This window comes from Sparus aurata, chromosome 17 (genome assembly GCF_900880675.1).
Source record: "Sparus aurata chromosome 17, fSpaAur1.1, whole genome shotgun sequence".
In the NCBI taxonomy this organism is placed as follows: domain Eukaryota; kingdom Metazoa; phylum Chordata; class Actinopteri; order Spariformes; family Sparidae; genus Sparus; species Sparus aurata.
In genome coordinates this window covers 8,972,320-8,992,249 of record NC_044203.1, presented here as the reverse complement: position 1 = coordinate 8,992,249, position 19,930 = coordinate 8,972,320, and the positions used below count along the sequence as shown (strand labels likewise).

The following is a 19,930-nucleotide window of genomic DNA, read 5'->3' as shown; positions in this document are numbered from 1 at the left end:
TATGCAGACACAGGCACACAGGTACCGCCTCATCCTCTAATACTTTCCTACCTCCTTTTTTCCCCTCTACTCCTCCCTGCTTATGGCAGTACTTCACAGCTCGGCAGTGTAATGTCTTTGGCCTGTCTCGCTGGCGCGTCTCGGGAGACAAACCTACATAGTTGCAATACAGTCATACAGGGCAAACACAAGGGTGAAGAGAGCATGGAGAAATGTGCCTCTGACTGTTTTTCAGCCTGGACAGAAGAATGGAGTTAGAGATGAAGAAAGAAAGGGATTCCCCCTTTTAAAACCACTCCCAATTAGGGTGATTATTAAGAGTCCTGGCTGCTTCTGCTGGCTTAAACACCAGGATGCTGCGGTCAACTGGGCTGTAAATGATGCTTGGTGAGACCAAAGAGAATGCTTTGATAGAGATTATGTGTGTGTGTGTGTGTGTGCACGTTGATATGTATGTGGTTGTATTTGTTTCCACTTGTTCACCCAGGTGTGCGTGCGTGGGTACATTCATACGTGTATTAGGCTTTATTTCTTTGTCTGCAGTTCTGTGTGTGTGTGTGTGTGTGTGTGTGTGTGTGTGTGTGTGTGCGTGTGTGTGTGTGTGTGTGTGTGTGTGTGTGTGTGTGTGAAGAGAGAGAGAGAGAGAATGACAGATTCTCCATTTAACAAGCCAGTTTGGGAGTTCCCATGCTCTGTCTAATAAATCCTAGCCATGAAAATAAACCCGATGTCCACAGTTCAGTAAGTAATCTCTAATAGCTCTCTCTGCACCGCAACACTAGCAGATATTAGCAGGTGAACTGCCAACGTGTTTCAACAATGCCTTTCGTGAGTGTAATGAGTCATCCCAGTATAACATTTCCCCCTACAATGATCTATGCAAGAGAGGAGCGCATCCATTGGTACCCCCCTGTTGTGTTAATGGGCCCTAATGGTCTTATGAATAAAATGTTCCTTAGTTCACCATGCCTGACATGATGAGAGCGTGCTTCTGTGTCATATCTTCATCATATCATAACGTGTTCTCTCTCACACCCTTTGGATCTGTGTCACTCACTTGGTTCACACACACACTCACTCCCTCCATGTCTAAATCTATTTGTCTTCTCATTTATCACCACCTCCCCCACTTCTTTTCCATCTCTTCCGTCTGTCCCGCTTCACCCCAAGTGAACCCCAGGCACGCTAGAAAAGTCTCTCCTGAAAAAACTGTAATTAGTTGCTACTCTGAGGAAAATGGTTTTACACATGGTTACTCCTTGTGTTTTGGAGATACCAGTGTTTATGGCTGTGTTTTGACAGAAAAAAAAAAGCTCAATGCTCATGAATATGACTATGACTGGCACAATCAAAAACATATTTCAAAATGTCCCTGTTTATTCTGTGCTACTGTTTGATTTCTAAATGACAAACAATTACATAACTGGAACTTTCATACATAACTTGTAGTTTGAGACTGAAACAATATACTGCTGCTTTCTGACTTTCCCAGACTTGCAGCCAAGCAGACTGGAGTGAGAATTTATCTAGCTAAAAAACCACTATTAAAAAGAGGTGTTTCTCAGGACATTATTAGTCATCTAGTGATGAGGTTTCCAAATGGACTGCTGCTGCTGTAGTAGCTTTAACTGACCAGATCAGCCCTCCCATGTCAGCAAACAGCAGAGAGAGGTTCAGTCGGCCGATTTTTTTGGGGGAAAAAAAGCCAAATTCAAGGGCCCTCATTTAAAAACCTTGCGTACACAGAAAAAAGGGCTTGAAACGCCTGTACAGACTGGCTGTCAAGTTTGTCAAAGTATAAATCAGGATTTGTAAAGATTTATGAAGAACTACTTGATGTGGAAACGTGTGTGCATTTATTGAATCTTTGACCCATGCGCACGTACATCTTGAAGGCGAGGAGAATTGGCGACGCCGATGGTGAAGTGATGAATAGAAGCCAGGTTGTAAAATTGGAATGTGAAAGGCTATCTCGTAAACACCTTCCAGTTGTAAAAGATATAAACCCACAATATTTGATTAGCGCTCAATATTTGATCAGCACTGACTCACCATCACGCCATTGCATAGATGAATGGTGTTCACGTATCACACCAAATTCAAGTGATATCTCAACTTGGCGGAGACAATATCAAGATGCTTTGGGATTCATAACAGATCTCTATTTTAATGTAAAGGACAGAGAATTCACTAACTATGGGCTTTTGCTACTTTTGGTTGTTTCTGGATGAGTGGATGTTTGATCCTCTCTTTGGATCCCTTCAGGGTTTTCTCACAGCCATCATGTCTGCTTAACCTCTGTGGTTTAACAAACCACATCGAAACGCTGAGTTCAACATAAACTCTATACAGGCTCTGGGCGCGCAGGTAGTCGAATGGTTAAGAGTGGAGGACCTTTGCTGCATGTCACACCCCCTCTCTCTCTCCCACTTCCTGTCTGTCCACTGTTAAATCAAGGTGTCTATGCCTGAAACAATCCTTAAAAAAAAAAAAAAAAAATGACAGGCACAATGAAAACAATGACCCTTAAACACCTCTGTTTAAGTGTTTAAGGAGAAAATATATATATTCTAACGACTCTGTCACCTTATAATTTAATTCAGAACTTACTCTAGTAAATAGGCCACTTAAAATTAACTCTGAATTTTTTTCCGATCATCAGGTAATCATCTAAGAAACAGTCTTAGAAGCTCTAGCATGCATGTAATTGTTAAAGAGGAAAAAAATCAGAATTCCTCTTTCCTGGAGCGTGTGTTTATTTGAATTAATCAAATGAGTACGATAATTTGGAGGCCACTGATGTGGTTAGTGTAACTATACGGTATGTTTTGCTTGATATCACATAGCCAGACTGTCATAGTTGAACTTTGTAAAAACACAGAGGCAAGCATTCGTGCAACTGAATTTTGAGGTTGAATTTGTTTGTGTTTCAGTTTCATCTGGCTTAGTTGCACCTGTATCAATGAACTGTGTTATTGTTAATATTTAATTAGACGTATCAATATTTCACTGTGAAACCAGTATTTATTCTAGAAATCGTTTCCGTCCATTTGAACCCAGTTTCTTTGTTTTTTCCAGTGTGTTATCAATAAATTAGTGATGGCTGCTCTTTTATCCAGAAACCACGGCATCATTGACGAGACATTTTTCCTCATTATAGGCCAAACTTTTTTTGACATATCAATTACCTCCTGTTTTCCCTCTTTATTTCCACCCTGTGCTCCACATGCCATTCATTGCTACTCTTTCTGTCCTAGATGCTGTTCAGGCTGCGTCTGTGCAGCTGGAGCTGCAAGATGTGTTGGTGAAGACGGGGCTGAAGGACCGAAGCCGTCTCCTGCTGGGGCCGTTCTCCTGCAGCTCTTCCTTGGAGGCTCGGTGGTGTCGGCACAGCGGCAGCCCTGGACCTGAGCCCGGTCCGCCTAAACTGCTGCTGGACTTAAAGGGAGGCCTGCTGCAGGTTTGCATCAATTCAGCATTCTCAGTCACAAGATTTATCGCCCAGTTTGTAGAGGCCAGGGTCAGATCAGCACTTCTGCACCTGGTTAGAATTGAGGGTCTTGCTCAAGGACACAGACACCCTGGGGGGTTTGAGTGAGACTCCTTGGGTTGATAAGAACATCCCCTTATCATAAGGCGATGATGACTTTAATGTCACTTCAGCTTGAGTGTCAAAAGTCGCAAACAATTAGGATTTCAATTCCCTTTTTAAGTCGAGTTGAAGGTTATGTTTTCCCATTAGAGATTTCCAAAATGATCCTCACAGTATTCATTAGCTGATTCCCAAAGGCCCAGCTCATCACACCCCCTTTAAATCTGCTGCTCCGTTTCAACCCTGCCATGGCTTCTGTCCTCTTGAAGTGATGACAGTAGGAATTGCATGCTGTAATTCCACTTTCAGTCACATCTGCTGGTTCAGTGATGGAATATTATAAGGCTATTTATAGTGATGGTTGTATCTGATGTGTGCCTTTTTTCCTGTGAGAAGTTACATAATGTCCACACTGAAAAGTCCCTTTGCAATGTGACTAACTGGATGCATTATTACTAATGTATTATTCCACATTACTTCTCCAAGGGGAACCCCCTACCCCTTCCCCATTTTTCAATGATTCCCTCATTGCTTTTATTGCGTGCCCATTAACGGGAACATGACTCTCCACTCAACACTTAATACGTAACCATACGTTTCCCTCTGTAAATATTGGCGTTTGTGGTGTTTTAATCAAGTGCTGTACAAAAACCACCGGAATTCCTTCCGATTCCTTCTTCTAGTGCGCTCTTTCCGAAAACCTGGGAAAAAAATCCCCAAATGTTCCTGTTTTTAGAGTTTAGTCATAACCCACCCTTGCAAGCTAGTGAGTAGCAGGCAAGCAGGCAGGCAGCTCCATGTGTGAAGAGTTTTTGACTCAGAGATTCCTGATCCGTAGTCCAAACCCCGGGCAGACCCTCTTTGATGGAGCATGGGAAGGGGAATGCCGCGGGTAAGTAAGGAGGATGTAAGGTTGTGTCGGGTAATGTTAGAAAGGATGTGAAAGGTTGATGACTAGGTTAACCCTGAATGCTTTTCTTCCTGCTTTGGAAAATAATGTTGAAAAACTGACATGAGCTGTGAGTCTGTGTCACTGTCTAGTTTTTTTGTTATCAAAGTCTGTGTTTGGAATTGTCTTTCTTTACTTCCCCAGTATCACTCTGTCTTTCACTCCAGTTACCCTACATCTTGTCTTTCACTGACCACCTCTATCTCCCCTCCTTCCCCAACCAATATTCTGTACTTGCCGTTCTCTCCCAGTCATCTTTACCCTCTTTGCTTCTGTCTTGACAGGTCTTCTGGGGCCAGGAACACCTGAACTGCCTGAAGCTGGTAGAGGAGCACCTACAGGTGTATCTAAACCTCCAGAAAAAGGATTCAGCTGATAGCTGTTCCAAGGGCAAAGCCTGCCACACCCAGCCGCCTCCCTCTCCAGGCTCTCCCTCTCCTCGGACAGAGCACAGCTCAGATGACCTACGAACAGGCAATTTTCAATACCTCCAGGACTCAGGTGAATGTTTGCACTGTACATGCTAATCTCTTGCAATGATGACAAAGGGCGGCTGTAGCCAGGCATAACTATTAGTAAAGCATTGTTTATTATACTCTGAATCCTATGTCAACGTGATTGCTTTGTGGAGCTTTTCATTTCTTAGAACGTGATGTCAGTAGATGCTTAACAGTTACCCAGCATCCCGAAGATGGCTGTTTGCTTTATAGGTAGGCATTCATAGCAGAGACAGACAAATCCAGTAGTCTGAGGAAATTAATATGACCTGTTGTTTTTAATATGGATGGAACAGTGGATAGCACTTGTTCCTGAATGCATAGGATGAACAGTAACCATCGCTAGTCATTCATAATCTCTTATAAATGAGTTTGTACAAACTAAAAACAAGAACCTTTGTGCCAAAGTGAGATGTCACTTAAGATACACATTGCCTTAAATCAAAGTCAGATCAAAGACCTCTGTGAAAAGAAGTTTCATCAGACATGTCTGCCTGGTTCCACTCTGAGTAACATGCTGTTTATTCCCCCTCTTTGTGCTTTGTGTGTGCTGTCCTCTACATGTGCACGCACACACAGACACACATAGGAACATTATACACAGAGGATCAAACTTCTCTCTGGCTGTAGACCAGCCGTCCACTCTGTCAGCTGTGGTTGAGTCTTTGTTTGTTGCACTGTTCGACTAGTCTTTGATGCATTTAATATGCTGGCTGAAGCAGGAGAACGTACAGTAGTGAACGAGAACAGAGAGCACAATCTGTCGGCAACATGTTGTCAACAGCCAGAGAAAACCGGGCCCGGGAGCACAGAGAACAGCGAGTGGCCCCCTGGGGCCTGACACAGGGAGGGATGGGCTAGATGGTCAGAGGAGGAGATGAAAGATGGATGTAGACAAGGGTAGAAGCAGTCCATGTCCCTGTCTCTCACTTTCTTTAAGTTCGAGCTAACTCAAATGAAAGCAAAACCTCATGAAAGTGACTGTTTTTTCTTTCATCCATACGTTTTCGCAAAAGAACAATACACTGTCCACCTTCGAGTGGGCAGCTCACTCCTTCACATAAAAGGGAAAATTGGCCACAGACAGATTTTGCAGCCCCTTGAAATGTGTTTCCTACAAAGAGACTGTCAGTGTTTGTACCCCCAGGGGCCACACAAAGCAGCAGTTCTCTGCTTGACTATTCTTTTCAAATAAACATTTTTCCAAAGGACTTGAATCCCAAACAGCAGCCGCGGCTTAAGTCAAACACCACTCAGAAGTTTGAGATCCAGTGTTATCCAGCTTTTGCAGGTGCTTGGCATGGTTTAATCAATGGTTGTTTACTCAAAAGCAAAAATGTTTTCTCAGCCACTTTGTTTATATACGCCTTCTTACACATATAAACATTGTGAAAGCGTGGAAACTTGGACAACTACCTTGGAGATATTGTTTTGGAGAGTTTCAGATTCCATAGTAGAAGTAAATATAAAAACATCACATCACCGAAGATAAATGCAAATGAGATGAAATTCATTTTCCTTTTTGCTACAAAGATGAAGTTTATGATGTGAAAGGAAGGCATCACATTTCTACAACCTCTGTGTGTTCCTTTCTTTCACAGTTATCTAAAAATGTTCAAGGAAGCCTATAAAGCCTTTAAATGGGCAGGTAGTGCAGTAAACTTGTTATCTACTTCATATAATCATATAATGCTCATTTTCAGACTGAAAAGCGTGGTTCATGCTTTTGGGTGTCTCTTAGGGCACACTCACACTTGGCCCAGTTGCTCCTTTCCTTGCAAAAACATGACTGTCCCTCCTCCCCTGTCCCCAGCTGGCCTGCACTCACATTGCTCCGGTCACAGCCGGGCCTGAGCACAGTTGCCTCTTGTATACACGTCATCACATTGTAGCACGGTCAGAGCACAGTGGAGAGCAACATAAAGAATGTGACTTTCGTGTCATTTTGGTTAAAGATGGCCCTCTTAACATTCCTGTATTTCTCGATTTTGCATTGCGGCTAAATACGCATAAGTATTCTTCATGTCCACGTTGCGTACCTCTGCTTATGCTTGTGCATGAACAACTGCACAGCACCGAAGCTCACCTCTTTCAGCTGTGCCAGGGCCACGAAGCACTCACTTTCGTCAAACAAACTGGACTTTGAGGGTCAAACGTTCTTGGGCACCGTATGGATAGCCTAGTGTGAGTGTACCCTTAGAAAGCTCTAATGTCCAAAAACAAATTTTTTCTCATCATGCCCATTGCTGCAGCACCTCTATTCTCTCTCTGGCTGAATGCTCTGTTTTAGGCCTAATGTGCTGTTTAAGGCCCGCAACCACGGCTGCGCTGGGTGCACTGCTGGTGGTGGTGACTTATACGGTTATGACATCACAACCTTGCATAAGCCTCGACGGCTCCTTTGGGGCATAGTTTCTGAATAAATGTTCTGTGCATTTTATCTGTTGATTGAGTGCCCTGCCACTTTTTACAGTATTTACCGAGCACCTGAATCTGCTTTATAATAAAAAAAAAAACATGAACCTCTCCCTTTATACAGTGTGGGACCTTGAAAACAAAAAATGCATGGGTTCCTTTTAGTTTATCCTGTGCTTTCCAGTTGCATCATCTTTTATCTGTTTTAGTCAAGTGTCATGGTTTATCTTTTTCTCCTCTTTCCTTTGTTTCTTTGAATTATTCTTCTCTCATCATTTTCTTATACTCTTGGCCCCTCACTGCACTTTCCCCTCTTTTTTGCTGTACATCACAGCTTAAGCCTTGCCTTTAGATCACTGACAAATTCAAGTGAGGTTATTCACACATTATTGTAATTCTTCTATTCTTGCAGCTTCCCAGAGACTGCCAGGACCCCATGAGGTGGTCTTCTACAGTGAGACAGAAGATAGTCCAGGGGTAATGCTGTGGAGGTATCCTGAACCCCGCGTCCTTACCTTCGTCAGAATAACTCCTGTCCCTTTCAACACCACGGAGGACCCTGAAATCAGCACTGCTGACCTGGGAGATGTCCTTCAGGTAGAGTCTGACACGCATATGTCATGATTAGAAAAGACATTTAAATGTTATACAAACATGTACCACTGGAGCGCTAGTGGTAACCTTCTCTTTATACTTCTCCGTCTCTGCCGTGATTCTGAAAATCCTTCCCCAACAGAAACACACAGCATATTGTGAATGAATATGAAAACTCCCGAGAAGCAAGGAGTGGTAATGTGTTAGGCCACTGACTGTTATATTCATCACTTGTATCTGGATATGTTGTTGTCGTCATATTCCTGCTACTATAATGAAAGAAAAGCAAACTTAGAGTAGAATCCACTCATCTCTCACACTTCTCCCTGTTTAAAATCACCTGCAATCAAAGAGAAATAAACTGTCTTAGAGTTGGGATGTATGCCATTATAATTCTCATGACATGAGTCATGAGAACTCCCATACCCTTTGTGTTATTGAATGTCAAAGACCCCTGCTGCTCCTCCAAACATGTAATACATGGTCAGACAGCTGTGGAAGTCATCTGGTATGCTCTGGTGTGAATAGCCAGGTGTCTCCAACCCAAGATGAGGTTATAATTTGGCAGGCTGTAGCAGCTACTGAGTCTGCTGGGCCTCAGTGGGGGACAAGACATCCCACTTTTCCTCCTATCACTCATCCTCCGCTTTTCTATCCCCCTCCTCAATTTCCAGTTTAACATCCTCAAAGGAAAGCAGTCCAAAGTCATGTACTTTAGCATCCTCCTCGGTACTTTTTCTGTTTTCCTGGACCAAAAAATATACAATTTTTAAATCAAGACAGTTATAGTCACTCTCGCTTTGACCAATATACAGCACATGTTTTTGTCATCTAAGCTTAACCCAGTCATGCTCTTGAACAAATAAATTACCCTTTTCTTTTCCTACTTATATGAGGTGTCACAGCTTGTATTGGCGCTATTAAGTCGGACTCTTTTGAATCCTTTTTTTTATTTCTGTTAGTTTTGTGGTTGTAATTCAGTTTGTTGTAGTGAAAGGCTGTCAGAAGTCACACTGAGCAGAAGAAGCTGAAAAGCAGCCCTCTAGAGACTGGTAAACAACTGATGGATGATCAAAATGTAATGCGAGCATGGTTTCAAATGTGATGAAATACGATGATGTAATTAGCTAATGGATATTTCTTTCAACATCACATTACTGCAATAACTGGTGAGAATTACTTTATAAATGCTCAAATAAGTTATCTATTCATTACCATGACATAAATAACTGAAGTACAGTAACTATCACAAATATGTGTTATAATCTCATGTTTTTAATTTATCATGAAATTAAAAAAGTTCAGCCCATTTATAGATACTTTTTAACTACATTGTTTCATTTTAACCCTGAGGGTCGGGTTACCTTCCCTCTTTCTACTTCTTTCCTCCATCCGCAGCAGACGTTTCTCTTCTCCCCATATCCTCCCTTTATCTCTCGGATTCTTTCCTGGACTCTGACAATCATTTCAGCTACAGTGCAGATGTTTTTTTGTGTCTGTATGTCAGCCAGAAAGAGACAAGGTATTTGAAGGTGCTGCAGATGTCTGGCTTCCCTGCAAGGCTCCACAGCTGTAAACTCTGTAATGAGTAAAACTGCAAAGCCTCTAGCTGATTGGCCGCATATCAAGTTACAGTAGAGAAAGGAGGGAGTGTAGAGGAAGAGGAAGAGATGGATTGAGATGGAGATGGTTGCCTGCATTTATTTCTGCATCTAGAGCGGCAAAGATTAGTCGATTAATCCAATTGTCAATCGTAACAATAGTAATCACCAACTACTGTATATTTATTGTCAATTAATCGTTTCAGTAATTTTTCAGTAACTTCAGACATTTCTGGTTAAGAATCTTTGGGTTTTGGGCTGTTGGTTGGATTAAAGAATATGTAACTTCGGGCTCCTGGAAATTATAGTGAGCATTTTCCATGATTTTTTGACATTTTATGGAGCAAATGTCAGTTAATCATGAAAATAACCGTTAACTGTATCTGTGCATCTATCTCTATGCAGAAATATGGATGCCTGTGAGCACAAACATAGTTTCGTGCGTATGTGTGTTTGAGTGTGTAATACACTGCATGAGATGTGGAACCAGCCGTTGATGAACATGTGGTTTCCACATCTTCTACTCGACTCATCTGGCATGGTCCTGTCTCTTCTGACAAGTCTGTTAAAAGGAATCAGGTGATGAGACTTATACAGGGGAAGTGGTGAAAAGAGGAGGCTCTGAGCACCCGGCTAGAACTGCAACCACTTCATGTGGAGATGAGATGCAGTGGGGTCACAAACTCTGCCTGTAGATAAAAGCAATAAATGCCAAGTATTTAAATGTGAGCCACTGTTAATGACAGAAAAGAAGCACGGTGAAAAAGTTGTGCAGATTTAGTTAGTATCTGTTTACCACTGTGCCAGCCACAAGTAGCCATTTCATGGGTCAGGAGTGAGTCTTCAGTTCTGCTGCTTCTGTTTCTATGACCTCTGTGTAAATGGTCTGGATAAGCCTTGCAGCAGATATGTCTGTTATAGGACACTGTAGGACTGGGCATATTAACAAAGGTATTGTTGGTCAACATTACTTACAAAGTGCGGTAAACTGGTTTAAAACCATTGTTGAAAGCTAGTCTCGTGCATTTTTTCGCCACTGCTAAAAACAGTATCATATGTCATAGACTTTTTGGGAGGAATCATTAAGTAATTATAAGTCATTGGATCAGTTTACTGATATGTTACACAGTCCTTCTTACCTCATCTTTGTTTCCAAACACTCCAATGGCACTGCACCAATTGTGTGTGAGGGGAGGCGTTAGGTTTGTGGGTTATTGTAAGAGAACCCCTTGGTCATCACTTAAGTCATCGTAATCCCAAATATAATTGATATCAGCCTCTAGCAGACAATGGTTTTGCTTTCCTCTCTCCAGAACTTTAAAAGTCTTGATTAATTCATGTTTTATTTCTTCAAACGCCAGAAAGGAAGTCCAACTACAGAGAAAGGAAATGCAGCCATGAAAATCAGAAAGCAGTAATGGCACAGAGTAATGTTCCAAAGGAATTAAATTTACTTTACATTCAGAGAGAGAGAGAGGGGGAGGGAGGCGGAAAGAGAGAGAGAGAAGAAGAGAGACAGAGAGAGAGAGAGAGAGAGAGAGAGAGAGAGAGAGAGAGAGCATGCAGGAAAGAGAAAGGAGGCAGTTATAATTTCTCAGGCCTCTAAAATTACCATGTGGCCACATAGAGATGGGGGGGTGATAGATTTTGAGAAATGGAAAGTGAGAGGCATAGAGAAAGAAACGAAATAAGAGAAATGAGAGAGTGATATTTAGCATTGAGATGTCTTGTCATCCTTCTCCATCAATTAGGCAATGATGTTTTTTTTCCAATCTGTGGCTGTCAACCAGCAGATTGAGGGTGAAAAAGGATTCCCCGAGGTGAACAAAATATGAAATAAAACATTTCTCCATCTCCTCATTCTACTTCTCTTTCTTCTCCCACCTTTTGTCACAGCCCCCCTCCTTCTTTCCTTTACTCCCTTTCTCCACTCCGCTGAATAGATGAAGGGGGGTCGGAGGGGGCTTGTTTCTCTGAGCCATTCTGCTCGCTTGTCCCCAGAACAGATCATATTAACATTTTATAAAATCAAGATTTCCTGCATTTAAATAGTTGTGGTTTCCCAACTGGTTTCCAGTATCTCCGAGGGGGAATTCAAACCTCCTTCCATTACTCAAAGTCAAATTGCTCTCTGCACTGTTTTTACATACAGTAGATGGCGAGCGATGTCATGGTGATGAGGGGGGTAGATCCCTTATGGAGTATCCACAGGTTCCCACCTGTAGAGAGCCCAAGTGGTGACGGGATAGAAGGAGAGACTGAGGTGACTCATTCTCACCTTTTCACCACCGTGTGGTCCAGTTCTCTGAATCATAAGCAGGTGTCCTTACTGCTCTTTTTCCATCCCTCGCGTTTGTCTTCCCCTCCTTCTGCCTCTCTGTGGGGTTCTGAAGCCTGAGAAACAGGGAGTAAACACAGGAGCTATGATTCAGCCTGACCCCAAATCAGGGGAGCAAGAGGAGGAGATACAGTACAGAGTGCGAGAGTGGGACAGTGGGAGTGAGCAACACCCTCAGCATATAGTCTGTCAAATGCGACACATTCTGTTCACGTACACATTCACTTTTGCCTTTTATCAAGGCTAACTTTTCCTAATATGCAAATATATAAAGTACTTAAATCTACTCGCTGTTTGGGCAGTTGACCAAATCATTATGCCTTTTTCAGACAAACGTCACTCCATCTGCTCCCCTGCTGTTGCTTTCGTGCATGGCACTGCGGGATTGCCTTTCATGTACCAGCAGGGCTCCGTGCTGCCATCGTGGCCCTGCTGGCCCGCGACCGATATCATAAAGCCACTGTGGCCTGAGATGAACTGGCAACATTCAGCCATAATAACCACTGCTGCAGCTGTTGTTTCTGTCATTGTTTTCATTATGAGAAACACAGGTCCACCATCAGCTTCACATCCATGGCGCGCCCATTTTTATTGATTCACACTTTTTCTCCAACCAGTAAAAGAATGCAAACTTTTGTTGCAATTTTAGGGGAGTCTGTGATGTATTTCTCTTCAGAGCAACACACCGAACCAGAAAGAGCGAGAGTGTGTTTTAGCCAAGATAACTATTATTTTAGTGGGACAGCACTCAAGCAGACCTGCATTAGTCACAGCTAATGCACTATAAAAATAAGACCGTCCATGTGGTTAATTTGATCCGGAGCTTTTACACCTCATCCACCAAAACTCCAGTCCCCCTTTTTAAAAGTTTGGCATTACAAAGGAAAAACAAAAAAAAAAAGTTAAGCACGAGGATCTCAACATGGGCTTTCTCCTGATTTTCCACACTGATTAATGTTAACGTATATTAGCCCACCTGAGACAGCATAGCAGGAGTCATTTTCAGAACAATTTTCATTACATCTCCTGAGTAAACATTTGCTCAAGCCGATGTCAATTCAATTTGTCTGCTGGCTGATAAGAGGTAGCAAGCAGTGGAATTGTTAGACACATAGGCATCAGTGAAATAACAGAAGACCTAATAGCAGTGTTGATATTGTTAATAAAGGTAATGGCAGACAAGGCTGTGGATGTCTGCAGCCACAGCCTCAGAGAGAGCTCGGGGAGTCTTCAGTTGCAAAGACATATTTATACTCACTCCAGTGATCACACATGGGTTGATCATGGAAGTTGAAATAACTGCTTTATTTTTTTTTGGTTAAAGGGGGATATGGGTGTTTTAAAGCCTGGGCCCTTATGTTTACATATTTCGGTGTGTAAATGATTAATACTAACCATACTAAACATTTTGGTGTTGGTTGATTGTTGTTGGCTAAATACTCTAAGGATGCAAAATATCATACCAAAATAATCCGACTGTCCTGTCTAATACTAATTAACTGAAGTAACCCAATAATTTGATGTTAATATATTTTTAAAAGACGTTTATAACCTGTAGGTTATGCACATCTGAGGGTAAGAAAGGCTAGAATGTGGTGAACAAAGATGGATGATTAATATCCATAGCTCTAATACTATTTGTTGTATTATAACTCGTATACTTTTTCCCTCCTTTCTGAACACTTACAGAACATGCACTGCAAATTGCCATTGTCTCGTCTTACTCTAATATATTATAATGTGTACATACTGTTCTTGTTAAGTAATGAAAGCAATTTGGTGTCATATTATCGGCTCTGTTTATCAGATTTAATGTCAAAGATTTGGTTATATAGCTGATCATACATTTCCTGGACCCCCCTCCCTGGCTGGTAGACATTGTCCATCCCTAAAATACTCAGCCTAGAGTCCAACTGTGACTCACATTTCCATCTTCCCCTTCCTGCAACACCTAACCTCACAAGATTTCAGAGCGAGACTTCACCTTGAGCGAGACTTGTGTTTCTGATTACAAATCTTACTCTTTAACTAAATGGTCTCTTTTTGAAGGAATTGTTTCCATAATGTTATCAGACTTTTGGATTGACAATCTTAGCCTGTCAGTGCAAGAGCAAGCACTTTGAGGGGTGACAATGATGGAAATCCATATACACAATGCTGCCTAAAGCCCTGGATTTAGATATTTTTGTAACAAGTGTTGAATATTTAAACTACTAGATTGCCAGGCATTTGAACCACCTCCAAAGTGGAACCTCAACTCAAAGTTAAGATACCATTTAAGATAACCTTTCAGCTAATATTTTGCCCTGAGCTTTGGCTGCCGGGCCTACTTCATGTAGCCCCTGATGAAAATATAGTTTGGAGCCATCCACCCAAGAGAATGTCAGATATTCAGGGTTACATGTTGTTTATCAGATAAGGTACACACACAATCAGGCAGCGGAAACTGACACTGCCCAGACTGTATCATGTACTCACATACATACGCACACCTGTGTATACACATATGTATACATGCATATTGTCTTTCATACGTACAATTATACCTAGCTGTTTTCTTGGACACATATACACAATCCATCTGACATATACACAGGTGCCTCCTCCTCTCAAAAGCCAGTGCCAGACTTCCAACTCAACATAGCTAAAAAAGTTTTTTACTCTTTCTTTTTTCTTTTTTTTTTCCCATCATGTCTACAATTTGAGCTGGTTATAGATTTAATCTCCACTCTGCTCCAAGGCCGGGGCTACAAGTCGAAGGAACCATGACGCAAATTCAACCATGCAAATGTATTCCACTGTACCATATATGTACCTCACATATTCATTTCTGTATGCCGTCATATGTATTGAATATCACAGGCAAAAAAACAAAAAAAAAACACCTTCGATGTTTTAGCAACGCGGTTCTGGGAATTCTCTTTGGAGATTCAGTGAGTTTCCGCTCCGGCAGCTCAGTGTTGGGGTTGCGGGTGCACCACTCTGTCAGGTACAATTATGAGAAGTTGATTCCTGGAAGACCTGTGTGGCATTTCATACATGATGTCAGCTATGGTTACCTCATACATTCCTCTCTAACAGTACACCCCCACACATATAAAAGCAACACATATTTTGCAAACACAAAACTTTTTACATATACACATACCAGCTTGCTGACAGCTCCATGAGTTTGGTAATCGTCTAGGGAGCTTTGTACCTCTGGTAAATAATTGGATTGGATTGTCACAGATGCATGTGCACTACCAAATGTAGTCTCCCACCCGTTAAAACCACACACACACACACACACACACACATGCACACACACACACACACACACACATGCACACACACACGCACACGCTCACACTCTCATCTCTTCTAACCTGGCATCCTTCAGGTGTGCCTCTCAGAACTCCCTGCCACCACTGATCCATCAGTAGTTGAGTTGTGAAGGTGGTCGAGGGAACCTGAGAACCTGGTTTAGTTCACACAGGAGCACCAGACACATTTATGCTAATGTTGGCACAGTGTGAGAGGAACAAATGGAGGCCTCCCAGTCATCGCATCATGCGAGAATGCTCACACAACCTGATTGTTATTCAGTCTGAGAAACAGCTCCAGGACTTCAACGCTAATGGCTGTCATGTAGCGCATAGATGCCTGGTGTTTAGTAATGCTGTGGTCTCGCAGTGTTGTTATGAGTTGTCGTCTTGCTGCGTTGGTGGTCTGCGGTCAAAGTGTTGTCGTTTTTTCCGACTAGACGAGAAATTAAAGATCGGTTTGTCTGAAGTGAGTAAAAGTGAAGGTCGCAATACGGATGCCATAAAACCTTACTTGTTCGTTCCTTCTCCCAGGCGGGGATTCCCCTCGACTTGAAATAGTCAGAAATATCAATGCTTGATGATTAGCAGACCATCAAGTTGCTTAACACTTTATGTGTAACTGGGGGATCCACAAGGCTCAAGTAGTACCTGTTGTGCAATAACAAAGCCTTGCTGTAATCTTACTGTTGATGAGTATTCAGGGTCACACTGAGGGGGTTAGGGTTAGTCTATAACAGTTTGTTTGGACTGGAACCTCAAGTTAAAGTGATGAACAACTCAGGGAGACACCACTGGCGTCTGTCTGTTGAGGGGACTATAAAAACACTGCTGTCATCTGATGGAGCAAAGCCACCACCTAACCCCCCAATTCCATCGGGCCCGTCTCAACCATTACGGGCTAGACAATGTTCTAGACAATGTTCGTGTTTCCACTGGCTGTGCCACCGCACGTTTCATCAGTCCTTCCCTGAAGCGTCTCTCCGCTCTGCTTGGTAGAGAATACCTCCTGAGTTTATTTTTGACAGAAGCGGACCGCAGTTGCAATAATCTGAACAGAGTAGATCAAGCCAGTCAGGAAGTCAGACAGTGGAACAGCATCATGCTGCCAATTTTCAAAAGGTCATTGCGTGTCGATTTTCAAAACAAAGCACCCTGTAGCAATTTGGTGTTATACAGCACAACAACGTCGGAAATATTACCAATGAACACACTTAAAACAGACTAATAACGGAACGATTAAACTACGAATCCTTCTCAACTACAGTAGAGACTCAAAAGATCAAGGAGAAATAAAAAACCTGACCCATTGGTAGAAAACAGTATACGTTTACAGCAAAACCATACTTAAGACATCCTCTGGCATGTTGCTCATGAGTAGTAACACCAACAGTAAATATCTGAGTCTGTGTTTCAGGAGAAAGTTTCTGTTGTTGCAGAGCTCAGTGTAACACTATAGGGTAACTCAAAGGGATGCAAAGAAGCCCATTAGTTATCTACTGTCTTTAGGGCCTCACAAAGAACCCAAGAGAGCCATTCCTTCTCATTTCCTTCGAGCTCTTTAGGAGAGAAAACATCCAAATATACATACATCAAATATCTTAAATCATTTTTAGTCTATGTTCAGTGTTTGTCAGCAACTGGATGTGTGGAAAACGGGAAGGAAGAAATGATAGTGCGAGACCTTTGTGCTCATGTGAGTTCATCCAATTAGATATGGTCGTTTAGCCATTATTGACTGGTTTGCCCCTTTATACAAAGCACTCCAACTCTGTATGAGGGAGCAGATGGTTTGTTTTCATCAACAGTACAGAGATGAGGTGTTAATATATTTGACATCGTCTGTATTTTTTCCTGCTGTGTTTACTGTGTTGCATTTCAATAAACTGTAATCAACCTCTGTTTAGCTTTTTATTTTGCTTCTGTGTAGCCCTTAGCATACAAGTGCCATTCATTTTTGTATAAGTATGTGGTGAGGTTATTATAACTTTATACTTTTCATAAGAAAGATGTTTTTTTATATGTGATTTGTGATGTTGTGTCTTATAACGTTCAAATTAACGGTCAAGTTATCGGCGTCCAGGCAGGCCAGTAGCTTGCCATTAAGAGAACTTTAATCTGAGTTGAAGGGCACTAATTACAGTCCTGCTGCAACTAAGAGAAATAAAAAAAACACTCAAAAAATGCATATTCTTGAGTTACATTTGTATGTTGTTGTGTCTTTCCTCCCAGGTACCATGCAGTCTAGAGTACTGGGATGAGCTCCAGCAGGCCTTTGTTCCATACAGGGAGTTCAGCCTATCAGAGAGCACTGCCTGCCAGCTGCAGCTGCCCAGCCTCAGCCTCACCGACCAGCAGAAGGAACTGGTGGCCTCAGACCTATGGAGGATAGTACTCAATAATAACGGAGAGGGAGGAGACGAACAGAGGTGACAGAAAAATGTCCAGTATTTTGTTTTAATTATACATAATCGTAATAACATTTTGTTCCTTTGTGCTTGTAGGTATCTACAGGTTGTAGGTTGTATGTTTGTTTGTATACAGAGTTTTTGTATAATTCCACACAAAAATGTGTGTGGGTCTACGTGTACCGTCCAGTGTGAGGGAAAGCAGAGGGAGAGCGCACCCAGGCCGCCGAGCACAAAGAGCTCGCAATGTGTCCCTCGCCCCACATCTGGTGTGCAGGAGCAGGGAGCGGGCTTGGAAGGCGTTCAGATCGGCCTAATGAGATTTCCCAGCACACCAAGTGCCTGTCAGGGCCCATCCGGATTCCTTCCTGCTTACCTTGAGTGTATCTAATCGAGGGGAAGCTCACGGGAAGCAAGAGGAGTAAAGCCCCCTTTGGGCTGGCTCATAAGTTCTTAGGCCTGGCCTGGGTTGGGTTGGGCTGGGCTGGGTTTAGTTGGGATGGGATGGACTGGGCCTGCCAAGCACTGTCAAACGTCAAAGAGCATGCCTTTACCCCCCCCCCCCCCCCCTTCTTGCTGCCACTGCTTCCTCTCTTCATCGCTCTCATATTTCCCCCAGCATCCTGTTACATATTCTGTGCTTCACCCAGTTTTGATTTCTTTCTGTCTTTTTCTCATCCCTTCCTCATCTTAATTTACTCTCTCCTCTGTGCTCTCTCCCCCTTTTTACTTCCTCTCGGGATTTAGGGAACTTTTAGTGGAAGAGAATTGCCAAGCCCACATTCTGTGTGGCTTAGAGAGCTCCAGAGGAGCAGAAAGGGAGGAATAATAAAACATGTACGAGAAGAAACAGAGAAAACTCTACAGTACCAGATACAGTGTAAAGCAAAATATACATCTGTGTTTCATTACAATCATACTCCAAACACTACATTTCCTTTATGTTTAAATTATTTGTCTTTTTTGATCAAAATTGATTCCCCATTCCTTACTTGCTCGTTTCATCTGCCTTACTTTAGTTTCCAGCAGAAAAATAACTTGGCTGCCCTGCCAACTGGAAGTAATGAAAATTGTCAACATATGATGCTTATCTTTTTAAGGAGCACTCTGCTGCACCAGCGTTTTTCAGGTCTTGAGCGTTTCCTGCTGGTGTTTTTTATGGTGGATCATGGTAGCAGCAAATTACAGAGCAAATGGTCATTCACTTCAATTACCTTCCATCCAACATCATCAACCATGACATGCAATTAATGTCCATGGAGAGGTTCCTCCGGGAAACTGAGGCAGTAATAATGTACCTAAACTCACAGCCTCGGACAGCGAGGAGGCCCTTGCTTCAACACATTGCTGTCTCTTTTCATTCCTTGTCTGAATAATTGCAGCGTTGGTCTCACTATGGATTTCTTACAAGGATGTCACACAATTTGTTACTCGCTGGGCAAGAGACAATAGCTCTCCGCAACAAATAAGAGTCAGACTATTTCAATTAGCGAGTAGAATTTTTATGGTTTTAATCCACGGCTGTGCCAGTTCTTTTGATACTACAAAACAAAGTTTGACAGAAAATAAATAACTGTTTTTTTAACCAGTTTTTCCCTTAAAGCTGTCAAATGCTGAATGTCATATATTACACATTTTTCTGAATTACTTTTTCCTTATGTAATTATTTCATATTCACATAATGCCTTTGATTACTACCATTTAATGTCTTTGCTTTTTTACTGCTTTTAGTGTTTTTCACAATCAATAAACTAAATAACACTAAATCTGCACCTATTTGGCTGTATCTCCTCCTCCTCTCCAGTTCGGACAGTGAGTGTGGGTCCCAGCTTCCCTGTGATCAGCTGGTATCTCCGATGGCGCTGGCAGCCTGCACCCGCGTGGACTCCTGCTTCGCACCCTGGTTTGTGCCCTCCCTGGGGGTGTCCCTACAATTAGCACAGCTGGACATTCACCTCTGCCACCACCTGGAAGAACTGGGCACAGGTAGGATACTGAATACACCATCAAAGTATTGGGTTTGAGTATTAGATGTATCAGTTTATTTTGAATCTTTCCTTTTTATTCTGTAGGTGGAGCAAAAGGTTCAGCCTTCTTTTCATGTTTTTTTGATGGCTCATGGTACCAGCAAACACAGAAGCTAATGGTTATTCACTTAAATTACCTTTACATTCAACAGGAGCTAATGTTCATTAGTTGGTTTGTATTGAAACTGTGGTTATAATCTAAAT

The 19,930-nt window shown here is 42.3% G+C and overlaps 1 protein-coding gene across 4 annotated transcripts in view; it reads left to right on the top strand.

Annotated features, from left to right (window-relative positions):
- Window positions 1-19,930, top strand: part of vps13b (vacuolar protein sorting 13 homolog B) — a 329,852-nt gene that overhangs the window by 255,099 nt on the left and 54,823 nt on the right. For all 4 annotated transcript variants that reach the window (XM_030393719.1, XM_030393722.1, XM_030393718.1 and 1 more), the window contains exons 39-43: window positions 3,258-3,460; window positions 4,826-5,042; window positions 7,866-8,050; window positions 17,524-17,720; window positions 19,504-19,685. In XM_030393719.1, coding sequence (XP_030249579.1) covers window positions 3,258-3,460; window positions 4,826-5,042; window positions 7,866-8,050; window positions 17,524-17,720; window positions 19,504-19,685 — 984 coding nt within the window. The remainder of the gene's footprint in view (window positions 1-3,257; window positions 3,461-4,825; window positions 5,043-7,865; window positions 8,051-17,523; window positions 17,721-19,503; window positions 19,686-19,930) is intronic.